This window comes from Dryobates pubescens, chromosome 11 (genome assembly GCF_014839835.1).
Source record: "Dryobates pubescens isolate bDryPub1 chromosome 11, bDryPub1.pri, whole genome shotgun sequence".
Lineage (NCBI taxonomy): Eukaryota > Metazoa > Chordata > Aves > Piciformes > Picidae > Dryobates > Dryobates pubescens.
The window spans coordinates 22,259,165-22,281,838 of record NC_071622.1 but is presented as its reverse complement, the minus strand read 5'-3'; the positions used below and the strand labels follow the sequence as shown (position 1 = coordinate 22,281,838).

The 22,674-nt window shown below is 41.3% G+C and overlaps 1 protein-coding gene across 1 annotated transcript in view; it reads left to right on the top strand.

Annotated features, from left to right (window-relative positions):
* Positions 1–416: 416 nt before the first annotated feature.
* Positions 417–22,674, top strand: part of ST6GALNAC5 (ST6 N-acetylgalactosaminide alpha-2,6-sialyltransferase 5) — an 80,707-nt gene continuing 58,449 nt past the window's right edge. The window contains exons 1-2 of the mRNA XM_054165195.1: positions 417–705; positions 1,347–1,574. Of these exons, the coding sequence (XP_054021170.1) occupies positions 640–705; positions 1,347–1,574 (294 nt within the window). The 5' untranslated portion in view covers positions 417–639. The remainder of the gene's footprint in view (positions 706–1,346; positions 1,575–22,674) is intronic.

The window sequence follows — 22,674 nt, the reverse complement described above, 5'->3', positions numbered from 1 at the left end:
ATTTACGTTAAAAAACGAAGAAAGGTTACATCAAAAGGTTCTGAAATCAGTTTTTAGGGCTTGGGAAAGATTGTCTGGGAGGGTGTTAGCGCCGCACAAGGAGTTGAGGGCGTCGACTTTTTTGTCAACGTGAATGTGAAGTATTGCCTGAACGCTCGCTGCCAGATTCAGGAAGCCCAGCTAGCGGTGGGAGAATGACGAGTTTTCTGCCAGGGAAAAACACAAATAACGCAACGTGAGGGTTGTGCCCCGCTGCTGTAGGCAGGACAGAAGCCTGGGCCGAGGGAGGTAGGGAGCCCCTGCCCGTTCGCCCGGCGCCCACCGCTGGCCGGGGGGGAAGCACCGCCCGCTGCCCGCCGGGACCGCGATGGACGCCACGCTGATCCCCGCCGTCCGCTACTCCCCCCCTACGCCGCGCCGGCGGAGCAGCGCGGCAGAGATAGAGGCAGAAGTTAACTTCCACCTGCCCTGAAGCCGCTGCTGCGCCGGCGGGAGGAGGCGGGGGCGGAGGCGGAGGCAGGCGGGGCAGCAGAGGACCCGGCTCTGGCAGCCTCCGAGGGTCCGGCTGGGTGCAATTCCCCCCTAATCCCCGCCACGGCGGCGCTTCTCTGGCCGAGCCATGTCTGCGGCTTCCCCGCCATGCCGAGCCTAGTGGAGAGCGGGAGGACTGGCGGCCGAGAGGCGCACAAAATGAAGACCCTGATGGTAAGCGCATTGTTGGCACTGCTCATCCCGGCGCGGCGGCGGGGAAGAGAGGAGCGGGGCTGCCCCGGGCACCGTGCACACGCTCCAGCGTTTCCCGGGCTGCAGCCCCGCGGTGATTCGGGATCGCGCGAAGCCGAGCAAAGCCCCGGCGGCAGCAGCGAAGAACTTTCCGCCTGCTTTTATTCGTGTTGCTCGTGGTTTGGGGGTTTCGTGTGTCTGTGTGCGTTTTCAGGAGCGTGTAGAAAACCTATTTGCTTAAAGGATGAGGCTGGAGGTAGCTAAGCGAGGGGGGAGCGCTACAATCCCCAACACTCCTTAAAATGCACGGATGAGGTTCCCGGGAGGGAATACGGCTGCTGGGAACTGAGAGGAGCGGGGGAGCGGGGCACACAGAGGGGAGAAGGGGCAAGTAAGCAGGTCTGGGGGAGAGGAAGGCAGGAAGGCAGGGTAGCGAGCTAGTAAGGGGGCCGGAGGAGGAAGGAGGGGGTTCCCCACTTCTCGCACTTTTGCTGTGTCTTTGGTGGCGTGAAACTCGCGGGCGTCACGAGTGCGGCGGCGGGGAGCGGTGCGCCCCACTGGGCCCCGCGGCGGGGGGAGCCCACTGCCCCGGGCGCTGAGCCGCCTCTCTCTGCCCCCCGCAGCGCCACGGGCTGGCCGTCTGCCTGGCTCTCACCACCATGTGTACCAGCTTGTTGCTCATGTACGGCGGCATCGGCGGCAGCGGGGGCCACCCGGAGCCGCGGCGGCGGCAGCAACAGCAGCGGGTGGCGGCGGTGCCCAGCCGCCCGCCGGGACGCGGCCAGGACCACCCGGCGATCCCCGTCGGGGCTGGTCTCCTGGAGGGCTACATCAGCGTCCTGGAGCACAAGGTGAGCCTCGGGCCGCGGGGCCGCCCGTCTCAGCCGGGCCTCGGGCCAGCCGGGGTCACCGCGCTGCCCCGTCCTCCCAAGGGACAGCCGAACAGGTACTTGCACCGCTCCATGCCCGCGATCTGACCGGTCCCCCTCGGCGAGATCGCCGTGTCCTGGTTGCCTCGTTGCCTGGGCTGTCTTTTGCAGGCTTGGGATGCAGTCGCTGCTGGCCCCGAGTGCGTGGGTTAATGGGGTCAGGACCCGGTGCCCTGCCTGAGGAGTGTCCTGTGAAGTGTTATTTCCTCCCTTACTCAGTAGACTATATAAGGTGAAGCATTTTGTTTCAGGGGATGGATGATAGAGGTACACTGCAAATGTATGTTTATAGCAATATCTGGAAGGGTTAAAGAATTAAGTTTAGTTACTGGAATGGAAAGTCAATAGGTAGGTGTTTATTCTTAGCTCTTTTCGTGTTGGGAAACAGAAGAGAAGTGTATCTCCTACACAGATGACCTTTTTATCTTCCTTCTCCTGGGAAGCAGAAGTTGTCAACCATAGTCTCTACTCTGGAAATTTGGGGCACATCTTTAATGGTGAACAAAATTATGTCCCTCCCCTTGCATCGGTGGATTGTCAGACTATAGTACCCATTTACCAGGGATAGGCAGAGTAAGCTTTGGTATCTCACAGGACAGATGTAATGACATAAAGTGAGCAAGGTGGCACATCCATGCTGAAGAGATACTCTGCTTCAGTAATTTTCTCAGAAGGCAGATTCCTCTTCTTGTGCAGTGTTCAGTTTGTTGCATTTACCTGGAAACTCCAAGGACCTCTGCCAAAACCAAAGATAATGTTTAGTACACACAATTCTTGCAGTAAAAATTTACTGTAAAAAATAAACAAGGGAAGAGTGGATTCTTAATTTTGTCATATTTTCACATCCAGACTGACAGCCTTTTGAAAGATATGCTGTCAAACAAGTTACTGGACTCCGTTTAGAGGCACTGTGTGGAGACTAGTGACCTTGATACACAAGAGATTTTTATTGCGCCTTCTGGCTTCACTTTCTATGCAAGAGTTATCTGTAGGGCTCTTAACAAAGAGAAATAGCTCCCGATGGTTCCTTGTGGGCTTTATTTGCTTTCTTACTTTTTTTTTTTTTTTAATTCTCAAATATAATGTCTGTATAGAAAAAGTAATTTTGGCCCTGGGGCTTCCTATTGTGTGAGGTATTCTCTTGTAATTCTTTTGTTCTTGAACATGACTGTAGTGATGGAGTGCAGATGTATGTGCATACAATTTTGTCAGCAGTAATAACTGAAAAGACATCTCTTGGGTTTTTTGGGTATATATGTGAGTAGCCCTCTGACACTGGTAACACTTTACATTGGTTTCTCCTGACTCCCAAACCCTTGTCATTAATAGAACATACTTTAAATTTCTATTTTATGTTGCCCTGTGTTTTGGAGAAAGCTGATGCTCTGGGTTTTTAAGGTATTGTAATATGGTCCAAACCCCACAGACGGTCCATTTCATATCACAATTCATTCATCCAATTTCATATCACATAGCTCATACCTCATAGTAATAATCTCTTGAAGGTTTAATAACTTTTTCACATACCTTCTGTAGGTCAAAAAAAAGAGTGTGCAGCCCCTGCCATGTTCCCAGCTTGCTTTGTTTTACTGTAATGCACACGAGATCATGCAGAGAGCTGTGCGAGTGTGGTATACAGAGCAGTGAGGACAGTATTACCCGTAAGGAGATGATGGGGGAGAGAAGGGCTTTGACTCTTAGTAGTGTATTTATTTTAGTAATTTAGAAGACCCATGGATTTACAATCCCAGAATACGTTGGTTTCCTGCAGAATAAACAAACAAAAAAGCAGGGAGAATGCAGAGGATCCCAAGCATTGATGGGTTGGAAGAAGAAGGATTCAGCATTGATGATGAGAATAGAGAGAGAGATTGCAAGAACAGAAAAATTGTGAAAAATTTTCAGAGAATATGTTCTTTGGGTGTGGGATACTGGAGACTGCAAAGAAGAGAGGTTGTATAGCAAGCAGCATAAAGTTCCAGCCCAAAGTGAGAGGAAAATGGAACAATCAGGAGGATTTAAGGAATATTAGAAGACTTTCAAGAAGAGATCAAGATAAAATTCTTTACCTGTGAGAATGACATGGTGTTTGAAGAGACAGGAAGGTCTATAAGGAGATGGAAAAGTAGCTATTTTATGAGGACAACAGTCTTGGAAAGGTAAGGGACGACTGACTTCAGCAATGCTACATGTTATTTTGATGGCACAGAGGTGACAGTGTGAAATGACAATGGGTAGTAGTTTTTTCACAATCCAACTTCCTTAATTTCCCATTTGGAATCTTGGGACCATCTGTCAGGATGACTGACCTAAAGCAGCGTGACCGTTATGCAGAGTTCATCCTTGGTGTGTGTCCATTCATGAATTGGCAGTCAGCAGTAGACTAAATGTCTAGATCATTTAGATCTAGGAGCTGAAACATGTTATTACCTTTATAAAGCCTTTGTTTCTGCATCCCATGGCTTTCTTTAGAAGGAAAATCTAGTTCCATGTTCATGGTGTGGTACCCATTTTGGTGCTTTTAATGATAGTAAGTGTGGACATATTTGTGGACGCTATATAAAGTATTGGAATTCTTAATCTATAATTACAATATAAGTACTGACACATACAGGAGGTGTTCTATGGTTACATGTTACATAGTAGCATAGACATTTTTCTTCAAGGATAAAATATAATACTTGTCCACACTGAAATACCTTGTATTGCAAATGTCTGTCAGTACTAGCAGCAGGACTCCTTCAGTAGTGCTGGATGATCATGCGTGAAGACTGCTTGCCAGAAAATCAAGGTACTTAGTAAAGTACCAATGATTTTGAAATGTAGCTTGCAATATTGTAATTACCAATTACTTTCCTCCTTTTTGTTTTACTTTTAGTAAGAAGAGTAATTCCTCACCCATTCTGTCAAGGCAGTCTCTGAGAATACAGCTAAAATACACAATATTCTTTTTACTGGTTTGAAGACCATTTTTGCAGGAATCTCATGTCACTTGGTCAGATTTGTAGTGTTTTGTTCTTAGTGCTTTGCCTTCATGGTTGCTGCAAGCCCATTTTTCCCAGAATCAAGCAGCAGAGCTCAAAACTGATGTTCTTAGCTTTAGTAACCTTGTGCAGTTTAGCAGTAGTGGTTTTGTTGGTTTAGTGGTTTTGTTGAATGGAACACTTAAAACCAGAAAAATCACAAATAGAGTGGATTTAGAGTGGTTCTTGGTGTTTCACCTCTGCATATCCCAGAGCAACAGCAGTTGACAGTTATTGTTGGAAATTAATTCATGATGCTCGGTTTTATTCCCAATAGTGAGATGTTTATATCCTAAAAACATTTGGGACACAAACAGGGTTTGCTGATAGTTGCTATTGAGAGGTCAGGGACTGAAATGAAGTATCAGCTACCTTTCTGCTTCAAGGAGCTGTTGCTTCCTACAGAGGCATATCAGAGGCATGTTGGCAGAGTGTAGCACCGCTTATCTATTGCATCTGTTCTGCCATTGGAAAGGACAGGAGTCTCAGGCTGCTGACTAACATCTTTCATGAATTCTTTGAATGTAATCCTGAAATTAAAGAGGTTTTCACACTGGCATCAAGGGAAGCAGAATTATTCTCTTCCACGGGGAGGCATGGGGATAAGACTTTCTGTTGATTTATCATAGTGCCAGCAAGAAATTACAATGCTAATATTTTTAAAGCAATTACTGCATACAAATAAGAGACTTTTAATGAAAGTAGAAAATCTAATAGTATTCCAGAACTTGCAAGAAATAAATATTTAACCATTATATTACTATTCTGAAATAGATGTGAGAACATGTCTCTGGATAGTTAAGAAGCTTTTTTTACCCAGTATTGTCTCAACAATTGGTATTACAAACAAAATACGAGTTTGTCATGTATGTAATTGAATAATATTTCAAGCCATCAAGGGTTTTGTTTCTTAGAAAATTTGGAAAAGAAACACCAAAAAGCAATTTTGTAGGCAGAATGCATGATTTATTAGAACCATGTTGAAATGCCTTGAGATCAACATGATAATTCAAGTGATCACAATGATCTCCTTATTTATGATAATGTAAATTATATGCAAAGAAATCTTTGTGATCCTTTTAAATTAATGCATATCTGAGAATAGTGTAGTTAATGAAGTGTTTGAGGAAGAGTCATTCTGCAAATAGTGCTATAGCTCCTTAATCTCTGAGATACAGTAAGTTGTTCTAGGACAAAACTATTTTTTCCTGGGATAGTAAACTTGGTGAAGTTCAGTAGAGGGTAATAAATATTAAACGGAAAGAGTTTGGTATTTGAACTTTTATCTAAATAGTTAAACCATTTACAGATCAGATCAGATATTTGGGGGGAGGGGAGTACTAAACCACCTTTCATAACTAACTTATGTGAGATGGAAAGAAATCAATTTGGAGGATTTTAGTGTCTTTCAAATTAATTTGTCACAGTATCACAAGGTATCTTTACAACCAAGTTGCTTCTCTTGCCTGAGGTGGGATCAAGCCCACCGAGTTGAAGTAAGCCTTGTCCCATGGTTTCAGTAGAGGTTTCAAAATTCTCACCTGTAAAGGAAGAAGCAGGGACTCTATTATGTGATTAAGCATTTGATGGAACTTTTGTATTTGAGAGATCCACAAGGGGGAGACTTTATTCTGGAATAACTTTGTTGGGGACACTTCCAGCTGTGGGAGATCTCCCAGGTCTAAGTGTTTTGTTGGTTTCTTGCCACTTTTTAAATTTTGAGGTGCTGTAGTTATCTTTTATGCTGTAGGTTCATTAAAGCCCTCATAAAGTTGACAGAGTTTAAAAAGAAAAGACCATGTTAGAGAATATAACTGAATATCCAACACACAGAGCAGAGACAATAGTTCTACCAGATTTACCCACCATTTAAATAATGACTGCCTTATGCTTTATGTTTTCTTGCTTTTGAGCTACTGCAGTAGTGTGCTTTTTCAGGCTAACAAATCATAATGTTGGATTTGTTCATTTTGGTGACCCTTGTCTAAAATCTTTAGCAGCTTTTATGTACACTAAATTGCAATACCTGGTGCGCAATACACAGCACACATCGATGATAGGTATATTTTCCTGTTTCCCATGTTGCTGGGCACCTGTGCAAAGAACTAGCAGTCCTAGCCTGGCACTGTTTCTACTCAGAGCGTCTTGAAATGTTTTCAAATGTTTACATTATAGGTATCAGTTATCTGTGCAGTTTATGCATTTGTTTTATGAAAAAGGCCATATTCTGTAGTTGGACAAATTGTTTGTAGGATTCTGAATCCAGTGTCTGCTTGAGAAAGAACACAAATATTGGCTATCAGGATAATCAAAACAAGAATTACTTTGCAGTTACCACCATAGCCTAATTCTTTGTAAGATAAGTGCTGGTAAAGATGAAACCTAACTAGTGGATGTAGTGACTCCAGACAGAGTTCAGGACCTGTTGCTTAAATGATTTGTCTAAAAAGAGTACAGGTGTTATTAAATACTCTGATATCCCTGAAAATTAAAAGATGTTTGGTATGCATTTAATCACAAGATCACACAGGATGTTAGGGGTTGGAGGGGACCTCCAAAGATCATTGAGTCCAACCCCACTGCCAGAGCAGGACCATAGAATCTAGCGCAGGTTGCACAGGAATTCATCCAGATGGGTCCTGAAAGTCTCCAGAGAAGGAGACTCCACAACCTCTCTGGGGAGCCTGTTCCAGTGCTCTGTGACCCTCACAGTGATGAAGTTCCTCTTCATGTTGAGGTGGAACCTCTAGTGCTGTAGTTTTCATCCATTACCCCTTGTCCTATCGCAGAGTGCAACTGAGCAGAGCCTGTTCCCGCCCTCTTGACACTGAGCCCTCAGATATTTATAAACATCTATTAAATCCCCTCTCAGTCTTTTCTTCTCCAGATTAAACAGCCCCAGGTCTCTCAGCCTGTCCTCATAGGGCACGTGCTCCAGTCCATCACTCATCCTGGTAGCTCTCTTTTGGACTCTCTCAAGTAGATTCCTGTCCCTCTTGAACTGGGGAGCCCAGAACTGGATGCAATAATCCAGGTGAGGTCTTGCCAGGGCAGAGTAGAGGGGGAGGAGAACCTCCCTCGATCTGCATGACAAATTCTTCTTAATGCACCCCAGGATTCCATTGGTCTCTTGGCCACAAGGGCACGTTGCTGTCCCATGGATTACTTGTCCACCAAGACTCCCAGGTCCTTCTCCACAAGGCTGCTCTCTAGCAGATCACCTCCTAATCTGTACTAGTGCAGTTTATTATTCCTTCCCAGGTGAAGGACTCTGCACTTATCCTTGTTGGTGTGTAGTGTTATTATGTTCATTCATGTCACATGATGCATAAAAACCTACCAGTCACAAACTAGCTGTGTTGTGATTATTTCTTGGTTATCGAAAAGATAAAGGAAAGTTAATGATTGTTGTTACACTGAAAACAGAGAAAGTATCAGAGTTTATACCAAGTGCAGGTCTTCTCCCATGTGATTTGTGACATTTGTGGTGTAGCTTTATTCTTTCATAGCAACTGAAGCAAAAACATTTATTTCTGAGACAGTATCGCAAAATCTTGGTGATTGATTTTAGTGCAAACATAAACAATAGGTAGATGGTCAGGTCAAGAGAGTTAATGCAGGATTGTGTTCTAATTTTCTCACATTTTAAAAAAGCCACATCTCACAGCAGTATCTGATACCATGAAATTGGCCACAATAAGTTACTTTGTTTTTACAACTGACTTAAGACAAAGGTCTTTTTATTGTTTTTTTGCTTTGCAGAAGAAAAATTGAAGAAGCATGGAGAGGTTGAAGATGTTTTTGTTTATTTTGCGCTTCTGTTTTCTGATTGCTTCTTGATTATAGTCTTTATCCTCAATCATTAAAAGTGAATAATGCTTTTTTCTGTTTTATGAATTTCCTGTGCATTATATTATAATATATATAATACGAGTAGGTGCTGTTTCCCTTGTCTGCTTCTGTGTGTTCTCATGTGAATATGCAAAATTCTTCATTCAGTGGATATGCAAAATACTTCAGGCAAGGGAATATGTGACACTTTTTCTGGTAGTGAGATTTGCCTGTCTCTCATGCAAAAATCCTCTTTTCTTTTTTTTTTTTTTTTTTTGGTTGGTCTTTTCATTTTCAACAGTAATTTCAATGACCACATTTGTATTTCTAGTATATACTGAGGAATATTACATTTGATGACCATTTAAAGTTACCATATCGTGTACTTTTTTTTCACACAGTCTTTCACTCTGAGAATTTTAGGCTATTTTCATCTTCCTGTGAAGACAAAGTGTTCTTTGGAAGGATTTTAATCCTTAGTGGAAGTGAGTCTGAACTAAATGAGATTTTCAATGACAGGAAATGTAATTTTTGTTCACAGCTGATGGATATCTCTCAATAGAGTTTCTTAAGTTCTCCCTTTCTGCCTGTCCTGGGGCATAAGTGGATATTGAGTGTCATCCTAACTATGTGATATCCTCAGAACAATAGACTGCAGTTAGTTTCTTTTTCCTGGTGACCTTCCCTTATTAGTTTAACCTGTATTGCTCAGTAATGCCCCATATGCACATCCTTGATGCTGAGGTGGCATTGATAGAAGAACTCAGTGTATTAATTGAACTTCTAATTAGGGCAATTATGATGAAATCAGCAGTCATTTGGTGCTGATATAAGCAGGTGTGACAGCACAAAGGCTACTTTGAAGGTGAGGTGAATCATTGTGCTGTTTCACCTCATTGTTTCACCTCATCCCTAAGCAATCTCTATTAGTCATCAATCTTTTACTCCAATAGTGAAAGCTTAGTGTTAAGACCATCTTAATTACTGACTTTTGCTATCAGCCAGAAAAGCAAATATTTTCAGTTTAGAAATTGCTATTATTTTTCTGCATTGTTATTCTGAAAGTATCAAAATACAGTTACAAGTAAGAGTCACATAGCAAGTAAGGACAAGTGAAGTCTGAAATCTTCTGTCTTCAGAGAGTCTGTTTTAATAACAGATAAATGGAGAAGTGGAGGTCTGAGGTGCTCCCTGGATGTGTTCCATGAAAGACAAGAGTTGGGCTTTGAGAAACATGTATACATTCCTGTAGATAATATACCACATCTGAACTGGTATCAGGCAAATCTGGGAACAGTGTCTGAACTGTATTCAGAGAAACATACAATGTAGGAGAAGCACAATGTGTATATTAAGTGCAATAATAAATACTGTATTCTTATTAGAAACATGCAAGAAAACTTCAGAATAAGACAGAAAACATGGAGAGGTCAAACTGATAAATTTAACAGATGACTAGAGTATTTTTTCACAATGGCAAAGTGAACTAGTGGAAAAATGTACATTGTCCAAGAAGAGGGAACTGCAGTGGGTTTATATGGTATACAGGCAGTATAGATCAGATTTTCATGCCTGAGATTTAATAATCTGGACAAGTAGCACAGAACAAAAATATGTAAATGTGTACTTTGTTGTTAAGAATTCATTACAGCTGTTGACAAATTTCCATTACAGACTGGATGTCTCATTAAGAAGAAAACTGGAAAAGAGGAGGAGAAAGTTTTTCAATAAACAGTCAATACATTTGGAATATGCATTTTTGTTTAGCAAACATTACAGTTTGATTTTTAGTATGTTATTAGCATTCTCAGGTATTGGGATGATGTTAATAGAATAGAATAGAACCTGAAGAGAGCTTATAGACCGGCGGGAGCTGGTCTCTTCTCCCAGGCAACCAGCACCAGAACAAGAGGACAGTCTCAAGCTGCCCCAGGGGAGGTTTAGACTGGATGTTAGGAAGAAATTCTTCATGGAGAGAGTGATTGGCCATTGGAATGGGCTGCCCAGGAAGGTGGTAGAGTCGCCATCATTGGAAGTGTTTAGGAGGAGAATTGATGGAGTGCTTGGTGCCATGGTTTAGTTGTTTAGATGGTGTTGGATGACGGGTTGGACACAATGATCTTGAAGGTCTCTTCCAACCTGGTTTATTGTTGCAGAAACAAAATATTCTGCAATTTTAAATTTATTTTTTTTACTGTTGGACACTATTACATTAGAATATAACTTGCCCTCAGCTGTAGCAGGTCATTAGAGACAGATGTAATAATACTCAGCAAAGCATCAGTCCAGGAGTTACCTCTAAGGAAAAGAAAAATTCAGCAGTGCACGTTTGTGCAAATGTACATCTATACCAGGCTTTGTGCATGGGAATGGTAAAGGGACTTTTGTTATGCTTAAGAAATGGCTCACTGAGAAATAGGCTTCTGGAGACTGTATTCATCACCAAGTACATGCTGGTTTGCCTGCATGAAGTTAAAACCTTTTCTCCCAGACTGAGACACCAGGCTGAGTTTTGCAGATAGTGACATGAGTTACATTGAGTCTCATTACCTTCAAAACTTTCTTTCCTGCACTGCATTCTCTGTGGATAGACATTTTTATTCTGTTTCAATGAAATTCACCCTTGTGACTTGTATGAGACATAAGCATCTGAGGAAGCACATAATCGAGGCAACTGACAGAAAGGCAGCACATGGTTATGGGCTAATAAAGTGTGATAGGGAGATCCCAAAGCTAGGGGAGGCTGGGTCAGTAAGTCTAGGTAGTGTAGTTCGAGACAAGCTTGTTAGCCTGAGTTTGAAAGCGGAATAGTCACGCTGTATCTGAGCAAGTAAATCCTGACCTTTGGCAGGTACATTTCTTCTGGAGCTGGGCTGGCTCTGCACTGTGCTTTCTGGGGCACTCAGGGTCAGCATAGGCTGAAGCTGCACAGGGTACTTAGGGAATGGTGGTACAGACATGCCCAAAATGCATCTGGGTAGTTCTCAAGTGCAGTGCTAGGGGCTGGAAATGCATTTAGCTGTTAACTTTAGCCATCCAAACTATGTACACCTTGTACTCAAAGAAACTGCACGTCTTGCTGGAGCAAAGGTATGTTTAGAAAACATGATGATGTCTAAGACTTGGCCTGTGCGTTGTATGAGAAAGATTTTTGTCCAAGTGCATGAAGGAAGCAGTGCTTGCCCAACCTTATCCTCAGTCTTTATGCAGAGCACAGAGGCTCACAGGGAGCATGTGCTGTTGTACAGCAAGTGCTGTCCATTTCCTGCTCTGTTCTGACTTTTGGTGTGGCGTCTTTGGGTCAGTTTTTCAGACACTTGGCTAAATTTCATCCTTGGAGATTAGAATAATGAGAAACAAGCTTCTGAATTTTGTTGCTGTGCATTTTATTCCTAATGCTACAGTAAAAGGGTTAGTTTTACACATCTCAGCATATTGGCTGACTCTAAAGTAGGAACATAAAACCTCAAAATGCAGCCAGTGGCCTGACTGTAGCTGCCAGAGTGATGCAGAGTTAATATTGCCTGGCCTTTCTCAGCTCATCTGCCTGTGCCTGAACAACTGTAGGTGAACTCTTCTCTTTTAAAAGCAAAACATAATAAGACACTTTGTGTTTTATTCATGCAATTTCTTTCTTAATGCTTGCTTTCTGTAGAGTGGTGATTATTGATAGGATTGCTGGCTATAAATTCTTAGAAATTAAAAAACTCTGGCAAAATCACAGCTATTTCTATTTGTACGTCTGCTTTTGTTTTCTCTGTGTGATACTGCACCAGTTTTCTTTCTTTTTTTGATAGTAATTCATGAGCCTTACAGAGACTGAGAGTTTGTTATAGTATTGCTCACATTATCCATGAGAACTACCTTGGACATGAATGGAACTGTACCTAATAACCAGCACTTCAGTAAGGGTTTCCCCCTTGTGCTGAGTGCCAGCTGACATGGCGTCTAAGCATATGTCTAGATGGGATTTTGCCAGCAGGCGAGAGCGTGCTCTGCTTTCCTTTTAAGCTGGTTGGAGAGGCACCGTCTCTGCTTTGGCAGCTGAGTAGCTGCAGTTAGCATGTTGCTAAGCCAGAACTAATAAGCTTGACTGAGAAGCATGGTTTATTATCTTGGGCTCAGGCTCAGCCTCAGCCTCGTATCTAGCGTAGTTATGTAGCTTACAGCATAGAGTTCCTCTGTGTCCTACAATCTCAATGCACGGGCAGAGTTAGCGCATGGTTGGTTATACGGAGCATGGTCGCTATTTGCTTGCGTCTCCCTGCAAAAAAAAAACCTCTTAGTCCTTACCCTAATGATTTCTTAACCCTGCTCCAAGGGCATTTTCAGGCCTCTGTCATACCACCAAGTATTTCCTACCTCATGTGATTGGAGAATATATCTACTACCTGCAGGTTTACTGTACAGTTGTACAGTTCTCAGTGTTCAGTCTTACTTATGTACCTCACAGTACTTGCTACTTAAATTTTGGTCATTGGATTGCCACATATTTAATACTCAACAACCACAACAGACTATTTGCCAGCATTTCTCTTTCATACAGAAACCTAATACAACAGATGATGTTGTGGATCAGATATTCAAAGTTTGAAATGAGACCCTAAATTAAGTTCACAGAGCATGATTTAGTCCTCTAAATCCCCATTTATGACAAAATCTGCTGTTTTCACTGGGCACATGGTTATCAAAGAAAATACTTTAATTGCTTTGTTTTAGAACCTCATCTGAGAATGAAGCTAAGAGGGTTTTAGCTTGGAGTCGCCGTCATTGGTGGTTTTCAGGAGGAGACTTGATGGGGTGATTGGTGCCATGGGTTAGTTGTTTCGGTGGGTTGGATTGGTTGATGGATTGGACACGATGATCTTGAAGGTCTCTTCCAACCCGGTCTGGCCTGGTCTATTCTATTCTATTCTATTGATATATATGCAGGTTATTTAATTTGTAAGGTTATTTCATTTGTAGTATAATGTGTTTTCATTTATGTTTTCTGATATTCTTACCACGTGACTCTCTGTGTCTTAATTTTGGTCAATGAAGAATTTTTGCTGGTAGGATATTTAGTAATATCTTCATTAACAGTAGACTGCTGAGCCTTAATGCTACTCTTTCCATATCTGATTATCATATTAATAGATTTAATTTTAATTTATCTTTTCATTTTTATGAATAGCCAAAAGCTGCTGCTTTTTTTTTTTTTTTTTTTTTTTGTGGAATCAGAACTGGAGCTAAAATCTTTATTTTTGCTTTATCTCCTTTATGTCTCAGTAGCAGTGCAAAGAAGCAGTGAACCTAGTTATAGATATGCTGAATATTCTTCCTCAAGTGTAGTGTTGGTGTATTCCTGATGGTTTTAAGGCGTAAATGAAGTACTTTGTGCAGCTGGTAGATGTGGAGGAGGGATATCAGGGCCAGGAGGGTATCTTTGGTATTAATGTGTCTTGATTTCTTCCAGCACAGTGATCCCTTTTGATCTGCAGTAATTTGTGCAGTACAGCACAGCTTTCAGGGTATCTTTAATTATGCCTGTGGATATTTTAGCTTGGAAAGTGAAACGAGGCTTTAGAATCACCTTTTACTCTCAGCTGTGCTGTTTTGAAACTTCTGGCGGCTTGTTGCCCACCTCTAAGGGTAGGGATCATGCTTCTACTCTTGAGTGATGCTGAATGTGCAGCATCCTGGGCTTCAGTAAAAGGTGCAGAAGCCTCTCAGTCTTTCTGCCAGAGCTCTCAGTGCTGTCAGGATGGAAGAGCAACATATCTTGTACATGCATATATATAACCTGTGATAGCACGTATTTTAAGATCAGAGCTAGGTTTGAGACAATTCACAGGTTCTGAAAACCTGTCTTTGAGGTTTCATATTGATATGGAATACAGTAAAAAAACTGCATTATCTTAGCAGTAGAGTTTATGCTAAAAACAGACAAAGCCATTATGCTTACATCAGTGCTCTCAGACATATAGAATAAATTGATTGATGATAAGAGGCATCAGCTTTATTAAAATTTCTCAGAAATGATTTTTTTATAATTATGCCACTTCCTAGGGATATTTTTCACCGTGTTATGGAGATGATATGTCCTATTTGTAGTGCATAATGTGAAAAAAATCACTTTAACATGACAATTAATGTCCTAACATTTGAACTTTCAGGTATGATGGTTAAATTTCATGGTCTATAGCAAATAAAAAAGAAGATTAATTTCACTTGAAGGTACAAGAGGTGATCTGTGCCGTGTCATAGTAAGTCCAAAGACCAACACTTAATTTAAGTTCTCAAGACTTTTAAGAATTGACTGCATTGCTCACAGGAAGCACAAGAAGACCTTGTGACTGAGATCACCTGTAACAGAGCCCTGTGTAAGCCATTTTAGCTGAAATTGTAGTCCCCTCTCCACTTGATCATTAATGATGAGATTGCATCTCATTGTCTTTATTTTATTGGAATTGCTCTTTTACATACTGGTATGTACACAAAGCACCAAGTCTGTGAGATTCAAAGTAAAAGTAATCTTTAAAAAACCAGTAAGTTTTCTAGACATGCTGAAGGGAAGGGATGCCATCCAGAGGGACCTGGACAGGCTGGAGAGGTGGGCACAGGCCAACCTCATGAGGTTCAACAAGACCAAGTGCAGGGTCCTGCATCTGGATCGAGGCAATCCCAGGCACAAATCCAGGCTGGGCAGTGACTGGCTGGAAAGCAGCCCTGAGGAGAGAGACTTGTGGGTGCTGGTAGACGAGAGGCTCAACATGAGCTCTCAGTGTGCACTTGCAGCCCGGAAAGCCAATCAGATCCTGGGCTGCATCAAGAGAAGTGTGGCCAGCAGGTCAAGGGAGGTGATTCTCCCCCTCTACTCAGCTCTGCTGAGACCCCCACCTGGAGTACTGCGTCCAGTTCTAGAGCCCCTAATTCAAGAGGGATATGGACATGCTGGAAGGTGTCCAGAGAAGGGCCGCGAGGATGATCAGAGGGCTGGAGCACCTCTCCTATGAGGACAGACTGAAGGAGTTGGGGCTGTTCAGTCTGGAGAAGAGAAGGCTCAGAGGTGACCTAATTGTGGCCTTCCAGTATCTGAAGGGGGCCTACAAGAAGGCTGGGGAGGGACTTCTCAGGATCTCAGGTAGTGATAAGACTAGGGGGAATGGAATGAAGCTGGAGGTGGGGAGATTCAGGCTGGATGTGAGGAGGAAGTTCTTCACCATGACAGTGGTGAAGCCCTGGAATGGGTTGTCCAGGGAGGTGGTTGGGGCGTCATCCCTGGAGGTGTTTAAGACCAGGCTGGACGAGGCTCTGGCCAGCGTGATCTAGTGTGGGGTGTCCCTGCCCATGGCAGGAGGGTTGGATCTAGATGATCCTTGTGGTCCCTTCCAACCCTGACTGATACTATGATAGTTCCTTTCTGTTTCTCTTGGAAAACAAATAGATCTGTCAATTTTGTTTTGTTTTGTTTCATATCCCATACTTTACATCAGTAAAACTACTGAAAATTACATTGCACTGTGTTTATTAAAGTTGTGCTGCTATGCAGTAATACACATAAGACATCTTACACTGCCTTAAGGATTAAGTTAAGCTCCTTTGTTGAGCCTTTGGTATGGCAGGACTGTTAATCTTTAACTGTCAGAGTCTGGCTAGATCCTTCTTTAGACTGAGGCTATGTCTAAGTGCAAAGATGTTAAAACAAATCAACTTGCCTAATATTTACGCCTTCATATATTTGCACGCAACAATCAATAAAAAGAGAAGCTGGGTTAGATATACATATTTCCATAAGAAGATTTAATTTCAAGCTCTTATTTAGCAGCATCATAAATTAGCTTTATGTTTATACTTGTGAAATACAGAGGCAGAGTTGACAGAAAATGTTCAAAATACTAAATTCTTGAAAATAAGCTGAGCAGTGGGTGAGAGCGCATTGAAAGGAGGACAGGGGAAATTTTGTGAACCTACATTTCCTAATTAAAATTCTGTGGAGTTGTCTACAGCATGTTCCTGTTTTATTACATCAGTAATTACTCTTTCATTTTCCTTTCAAATTACAACATTAAGTCACAAAAGAAAAAATGTGCTATAGTTACATCATATTTAGACAAGCCAAGATGACATAAAGCTACGAAAGGAATGGTGAAGCTGGGAGACAAAGTTCAGTTCATTGTGAGGGATAAAAGCTAGTATTTCTGCCCCAACTGCAGATAAAACTGGTAGCAAGGAACTACAGTGTTAAGCAGCAAAATTTACCTTTCTCTGTGGATGTTTTGTACTGTTTAGTTGATATTGTCCCATCTAAAACTTGTGAAGAAGACGTTTTAAATAATTATCTGGTAATAGCCAGCTAGTGCAATTTGTGCAAATATTTATTTGAAGCAGTAACGTAATTGTCCAATGAAGTGATACAGGTTGTAAACTGGAGCAGTAGGTAAAATACACTACTTCAAAAAAGCTTTTTAGTTTGGTAGATGCCTAAATGGTACTTTTCCAATCAGACTGTATTTTTTTTAAACAAAGAAACCTTCAACAAGTAACGATTGTCTCTCGCATTCTCCTTCAAATACAGTTTCAAGTGGCTGTTTTTATATTTCACACCCACACAACTTTCCCATTTTCTGAAAGAAGAGTTTTTTTCCTTCAACTCGTTAAATAGTAATACCTTTAACTTACATATCACCTTGCTTCTGAGGGTCTCCCAGTGCCACAGGAGTATTCAATGGAGACTCCTGATTTAAAGTACAGGAGTATTAATTCCTTATGACATAAGGGGATAGTAAAACAAAGAAGTTCAAAGTGTAGTTTTGACCTTGAATGTCCAGCAAGGAATTTAAGGTAGGAGTTTCGAAAGTGCTAAAATGTTGAAAACTGCGGGCGCACAACCTCAGGATAGGTGCACAAGAAATTGCTTGAGATAGCTGATTTTCATTCATGGCTTGGAAGTGAAATTTGAGGCCTTGTGTGTAACACTGAGATTATATATGGTGGGTTTGGAGAGTTATGCACATGAAATAAATTTGAGATACCTATTCTGCTATGTACAGATCTCCAATAGAAAATACTTCAGTGCATTTACAGTCCAGCCCTTCTGCTTGGAGAGGATCATGGTGGAGGATGGTTTAGTCCAGATAAAAAATAGAATGCAATTTATGGTCTTGAGTGGGCTATCTTCCATGGAAATGGTGTGTAAAGCTCCAGAAGGAAGCACATAAATTGATTACAGCATAAACTTGTAGCTTTCAAAGTGCTTTCTAACCTATTTTTAGTGAGTTGTGTAACTCCCTCAACTTCATCATATGTGGCAATGTCCTGTGAGGCTGCTAGTTTTAGCCCTTGTCAGATCATACTCACACACAGAGAAAGAGCAGTCCTTAAGTGCAGGTTTAGATAGTGGCTGAAAAAGGCTTTTGAAGACCACACTTCTGGTTTTGGCTTTCACATTCTGTCAAAGCATCATCCACTTTTTCTGAGACACTGAGATCTCACTCTGCATTATTACATAGGCACTTAAATAAATGACCTGATTTTCAGAGCATGTTGAACCACATATATTTTGCACCAACTCAGGTGACCAAGGGCAAGTTAACACTTTAAGCATGGTATTTGATGTGCACGGCCGGTCCGCATAGTGTTCTGGGTTCTGCTAAACTTTAATAGGGTGTGCAAATACAGGCACTGAAGAGTGTTAAATATACACCCTTGGGTCCTTAAGGAAAAGAGTGTCTTCATCATACTGGCACCAGCTGCTTGCAAAGTTCATTAATTTCTTATGCCTTAAAAATATTTAGTATGTATCTTATATTGTATTATGCACTTGCTCTCTATTATATGACATTTTGTTAAAAATATGTGCTGTCTGAAAATCAAATACATGGAATTTCTTTGATGGAGAGAAGAATTATGATAGCACGTCTCAGATTTCTTTTTGCATATTCAATTAATCTCATAATAGCTTAGTGTAAAGAAAAAAGAAGATCCCTGACAGACTGTAGGAGAAGACCAACAAATAAGTTGATTTAAGATATATTTGAATATTAATGTTGTGAAATACCGGACTGATAGTTTTGGAATGTGGAATCTTTCACAGTCCTGTGAAACAGGAGCAGTCAGGAAGAGTAGGAAAAATCTTGCCATATACCCATAAAGATCATCTTTAAGAGCAAAGGTAGGAGTATAAAGTACAAAAATTATAAATACAAGGATACAGATTTAAAAAGTTTTGATTATTTTCTGTATGGCAGTAGTGAGATATGAGCATCTGGGTAAAGAAATACAGGATTTATGGAGTATCATCTTTGAAAAAAACAAAGGTCTTTCAGACTTAATGTTATGTACCTGAAATCTAAATGACCTCAGTTTTCTTTGCTTACTATGGATAAGGATTTTTCCCTTCCCTTGCGAAGGGTGAAAATAAAGATAAGACAATTCTGTTTGTCTCATTTACATTAGGGAAGCTGGAGAACTGCAAGTGGTGAATCCTGTTATCATGGATAATAAAACTGCAATAAAAGCTGCACTGCACAGTTGCCAGAATGAAGCTGTACAAACCCAACTATTCTGATTAGACACTGAAATACACGTAGTCCTGCCACAGGGCTGTAGCTTGAGCTCAATACGTGACTCACAAATAGTGAACCCTGACAAATAATCTGTCACATGTTACTGAGACTCTGTCAGGAAAGAAGGCCTCAAAGAACACTTTTTAAAATTTATAATCCCATCACTTGTTGTGCATCTCCTAACCATTTTATATTGACAGACATTCTAATACCTTTCCCTCTCTTTGTATTTCTTGGGAGAACAAAAGCATAGCATCGGCTGAGTAAGGCCATTCCCACATGCTGATTTCTGGAGCTGGGAAGAGGTGCACAAGGTCAGAAAAATGCTGTGAATTAAGTTTGGTGGGTTGTTTTTTTGTTCAAAGAACCCAATCTTGCTTCTGCTAAAGGGCTGTGGAATTCTCCTCTTGAAATCGGTGGAAGCAGGATTAATACCCAGGTCAGCTGCCCAGTCAATTGTTATTAGCAGAGGCTGCCAGTATGGTGGGCACAGGCCTGTAAGATACTAAGCATCAGCTGCTGATCACCTAATAAGGCACTTCTCATGCTGATGCATAGACTGTTTCCTCGGTCTGCTTTGAACTGTTGAAATCTATACATCAATAAAATTTGAAGACAGAAGGGGCAAGTAACATGCAGGGCCAGGCCCTTGCTGTCAGATTCATATAGATTAGGGGAAAGAGTGGGAGGCTGCAGTCTAGAGCTAATAATTGTTAGGTGCCAAATGCTTCCTACACTGAATGACTCCAAAGTCTTTGTATATGGCTCTCATTTTTAAGGAGCACAAGAACTCGGAATACCGCAGAAAGAAATTGGAGCCATAATGTTAATGCAGAATCGGGATTGTGGAAACAATTGTGTTATTTAAAAACAACACTTGGTTTTCTATCAACAGGTCTAGATATTAATGAAGTACAGACTTTGGCAGTGCTTATTTAGTCTGGATGTTAGGAAGAAGTTCTTCATGGAAGGAGTGATTGCCCGTTGGAATGGGCTGCCCAGGGAGGTGGTGGAGTCACCATCACTGGAGGTGTTTAGGAGGAGACTGTATGGGGCGCTTGGTGCCGTGGTTTAGTTGATTAGATAGTGTTGGATCGTAGGTTGGACTCGATCTCAGAGGTCTTTTCCAACCTGGTTAGTTCTATTCGATTCTATTCTTTTATTGCCTGTGCAAGACCATTTGAAAGGAATTCCCATTTGAGGATTGATGTTTCAGTGGTCATCTTCAGATCTGAGAAAGGATGTATGGTGTTATGAGTGGTGGCAGGATTATACTATTGAGGGATGTTGAATCTGTCTTTTCATTCTTGAACTAGCACTGAACTCAAGTCCCAGTGGTGCCCTGAAAGGCCAGAACTTCCCTTCATAAACCACTGACCTTTCTTCTTGATTATCTTGGTGAACTGGTGCTGTCTTTGACTTAATAGAACTTCATAATCAGGGAGCTAAGAGCGATAAAATAGAAGTGTTAGTTTTTGCTGCTGCTTGGATGTTGATGAAACTCCTGAATGCCTTTTAAATGTTATTCTAAATATGAGGAAATAGAGAAGAGTTTTTTTATGTGTTAAATAGGCTAGGAAAACAAGCAAGCAAAAAAGCCCCATTTGTCTGATGAGATGGAAGGATGTGTCATGCAATTGGAAAATGAAGACACAGAAACTCTTTATGAATGCAAAAATGCAATGACTCAAACTTTTTTATGCTTTCTTGAGAGATTCACTGTTTTGAATATAAATTCTATTTGTGAATATTACTGCACTTCAACTGGCTTCTGGTTTAGTCCTACAGCTGAGACTGAAAGAGAAATACAAACATCAAAATATTTCTGGAACTGTATCACTCTTGGTCCCTGGTGAGTGTTAGAGCAGCTCCATGCTATCTCTAAATTTGTTCTCTTGTTTTGGTATTATCCTTTGTTACAGTAAACTAGTTGCTGTAGCCTATAATAAAAGCTGAGGGAAAGAACGGTGTGAAGCGATTCTTGGACACTTCACAACGTCTACCCCCTTGAACAGGCCTATATTGTATTTTAAAAATGTGAAATGGGCTCAGTATAAAATAGAACCAGGCTAACTAGTCTTAGTTTGAATTCTTTTATATGAAAACCTCCGAATTTCAAGGTGAATTTCTCTGTGTCCGGATGTGCCCGAGGTTTCAGAGAGGATGCTCTCTCTCCAGAAAATTAAGGCTCTAGATCCTAAGATGTTATAGTCTTTCCCAGAAGGTAGCTTTGTAGAAGACATTATCAGTATATTTAGGTGGTGAAACCTCCATGTTTCCTAACGTTTGCCCTACCTCCTGCTTGTAAACACTCAATTCCTACAGAGGCTGTTGAGAAACAGTGAAGATACAAAGCAAATGCTGTCAGCACCCTCATCTGACAACAAATTCAAGAACATCAAGAAGTGCATTTTTCTGTGTTAAATTGTTCCAACATTTTTCTAAACACACCCTGCAGATGTGTCTTCTAGGAGTGATGTTTTCTACAGGACATACTACCCATGAAATGGTGCTTACCTAATGCTTTGTATTGAAAGCAGCATTTAAAGAAGGCAAATTATAATTTGCCTTTAGCGAGTGATGTTTGACAGTTCATTTGCTTTCTTAATACAGAAATGAAAATAGTGTGACAGTATGTGAGAAATTGTTTATTCAGGCCACACAAGAAGTAGAATGCTACAAGCAGACCTTGCTGTAGCTCCTGGCAATGGACTAATTCCAAGGGCAGTGCAAACAGGACACAGTTACAAAATACGGTGTTTATTTATGTTAATGTTATTCCTTTAAGCCTTCTTGCAGAGCAGGCCCTGAAGTGCCAGGTGCTTTCAAATGTACTTAGCACTTGTCTAAAGTGCTTTGAGCACATAGGGTAAAGAATGGGTGTGGTAGTTTTAGGCTATGCCTTTAAAACTTTTCCCAGATCTTGAACAGAAAGTAGTAAAATGTAAACAAATCACTATTGGGTAGAAAAAGGAAAATAATGATAGTTCTAAACAATCCCATTAGGGAGATAAGGGACTTAAGATAGCAATGTAAACAATTTCTCTTCTCTGGCTTCTTTGCTCTGGGAGAGACTAACTCCCTTCTGCTTGACCTTGGCTGCATTGTTTTGGCTAAGTCTAACAAATGTCTCTCTGCACCTTTCTCTTGTTCCTTTTATGTACAGGGGGATAAGGGGGGACAGGGAAGGAGAAGCTATTAGCTTCCCCTGGTCTTTGACCAGGGGGTTCCTTGTGCTGTTCATTAATTGTAAATATCTGTAAGTATTATAAATACTGTAGATTTTTTATATATTCATTGCGTTTCATTCTAGTTTTGCTTGTACATGCAGCTTTCATTTGCTTACAACTGAGCTGGTCTGGCAAATTTAAAGTTGGGGGGAATTTTCAACCCATCACAATAGGTCAGTGTTATGACTCTCCTTTTAAAGATGAAATCCAGAGTGATAATTTCACTATAAACTAGGCAGTGTATGGGTTCAAAGTCATCCATAAGGCTGCTGCTTAGACTGGGAGGCAGCCTGCATTTTTTGCTTGGGGATTTTCTATTTCTTGGTCAGTTGCTGACCAGGAGGATCCTAACAGGTTATCCAGAGCTACAGCCTGGCTAGCCAAAATAAAA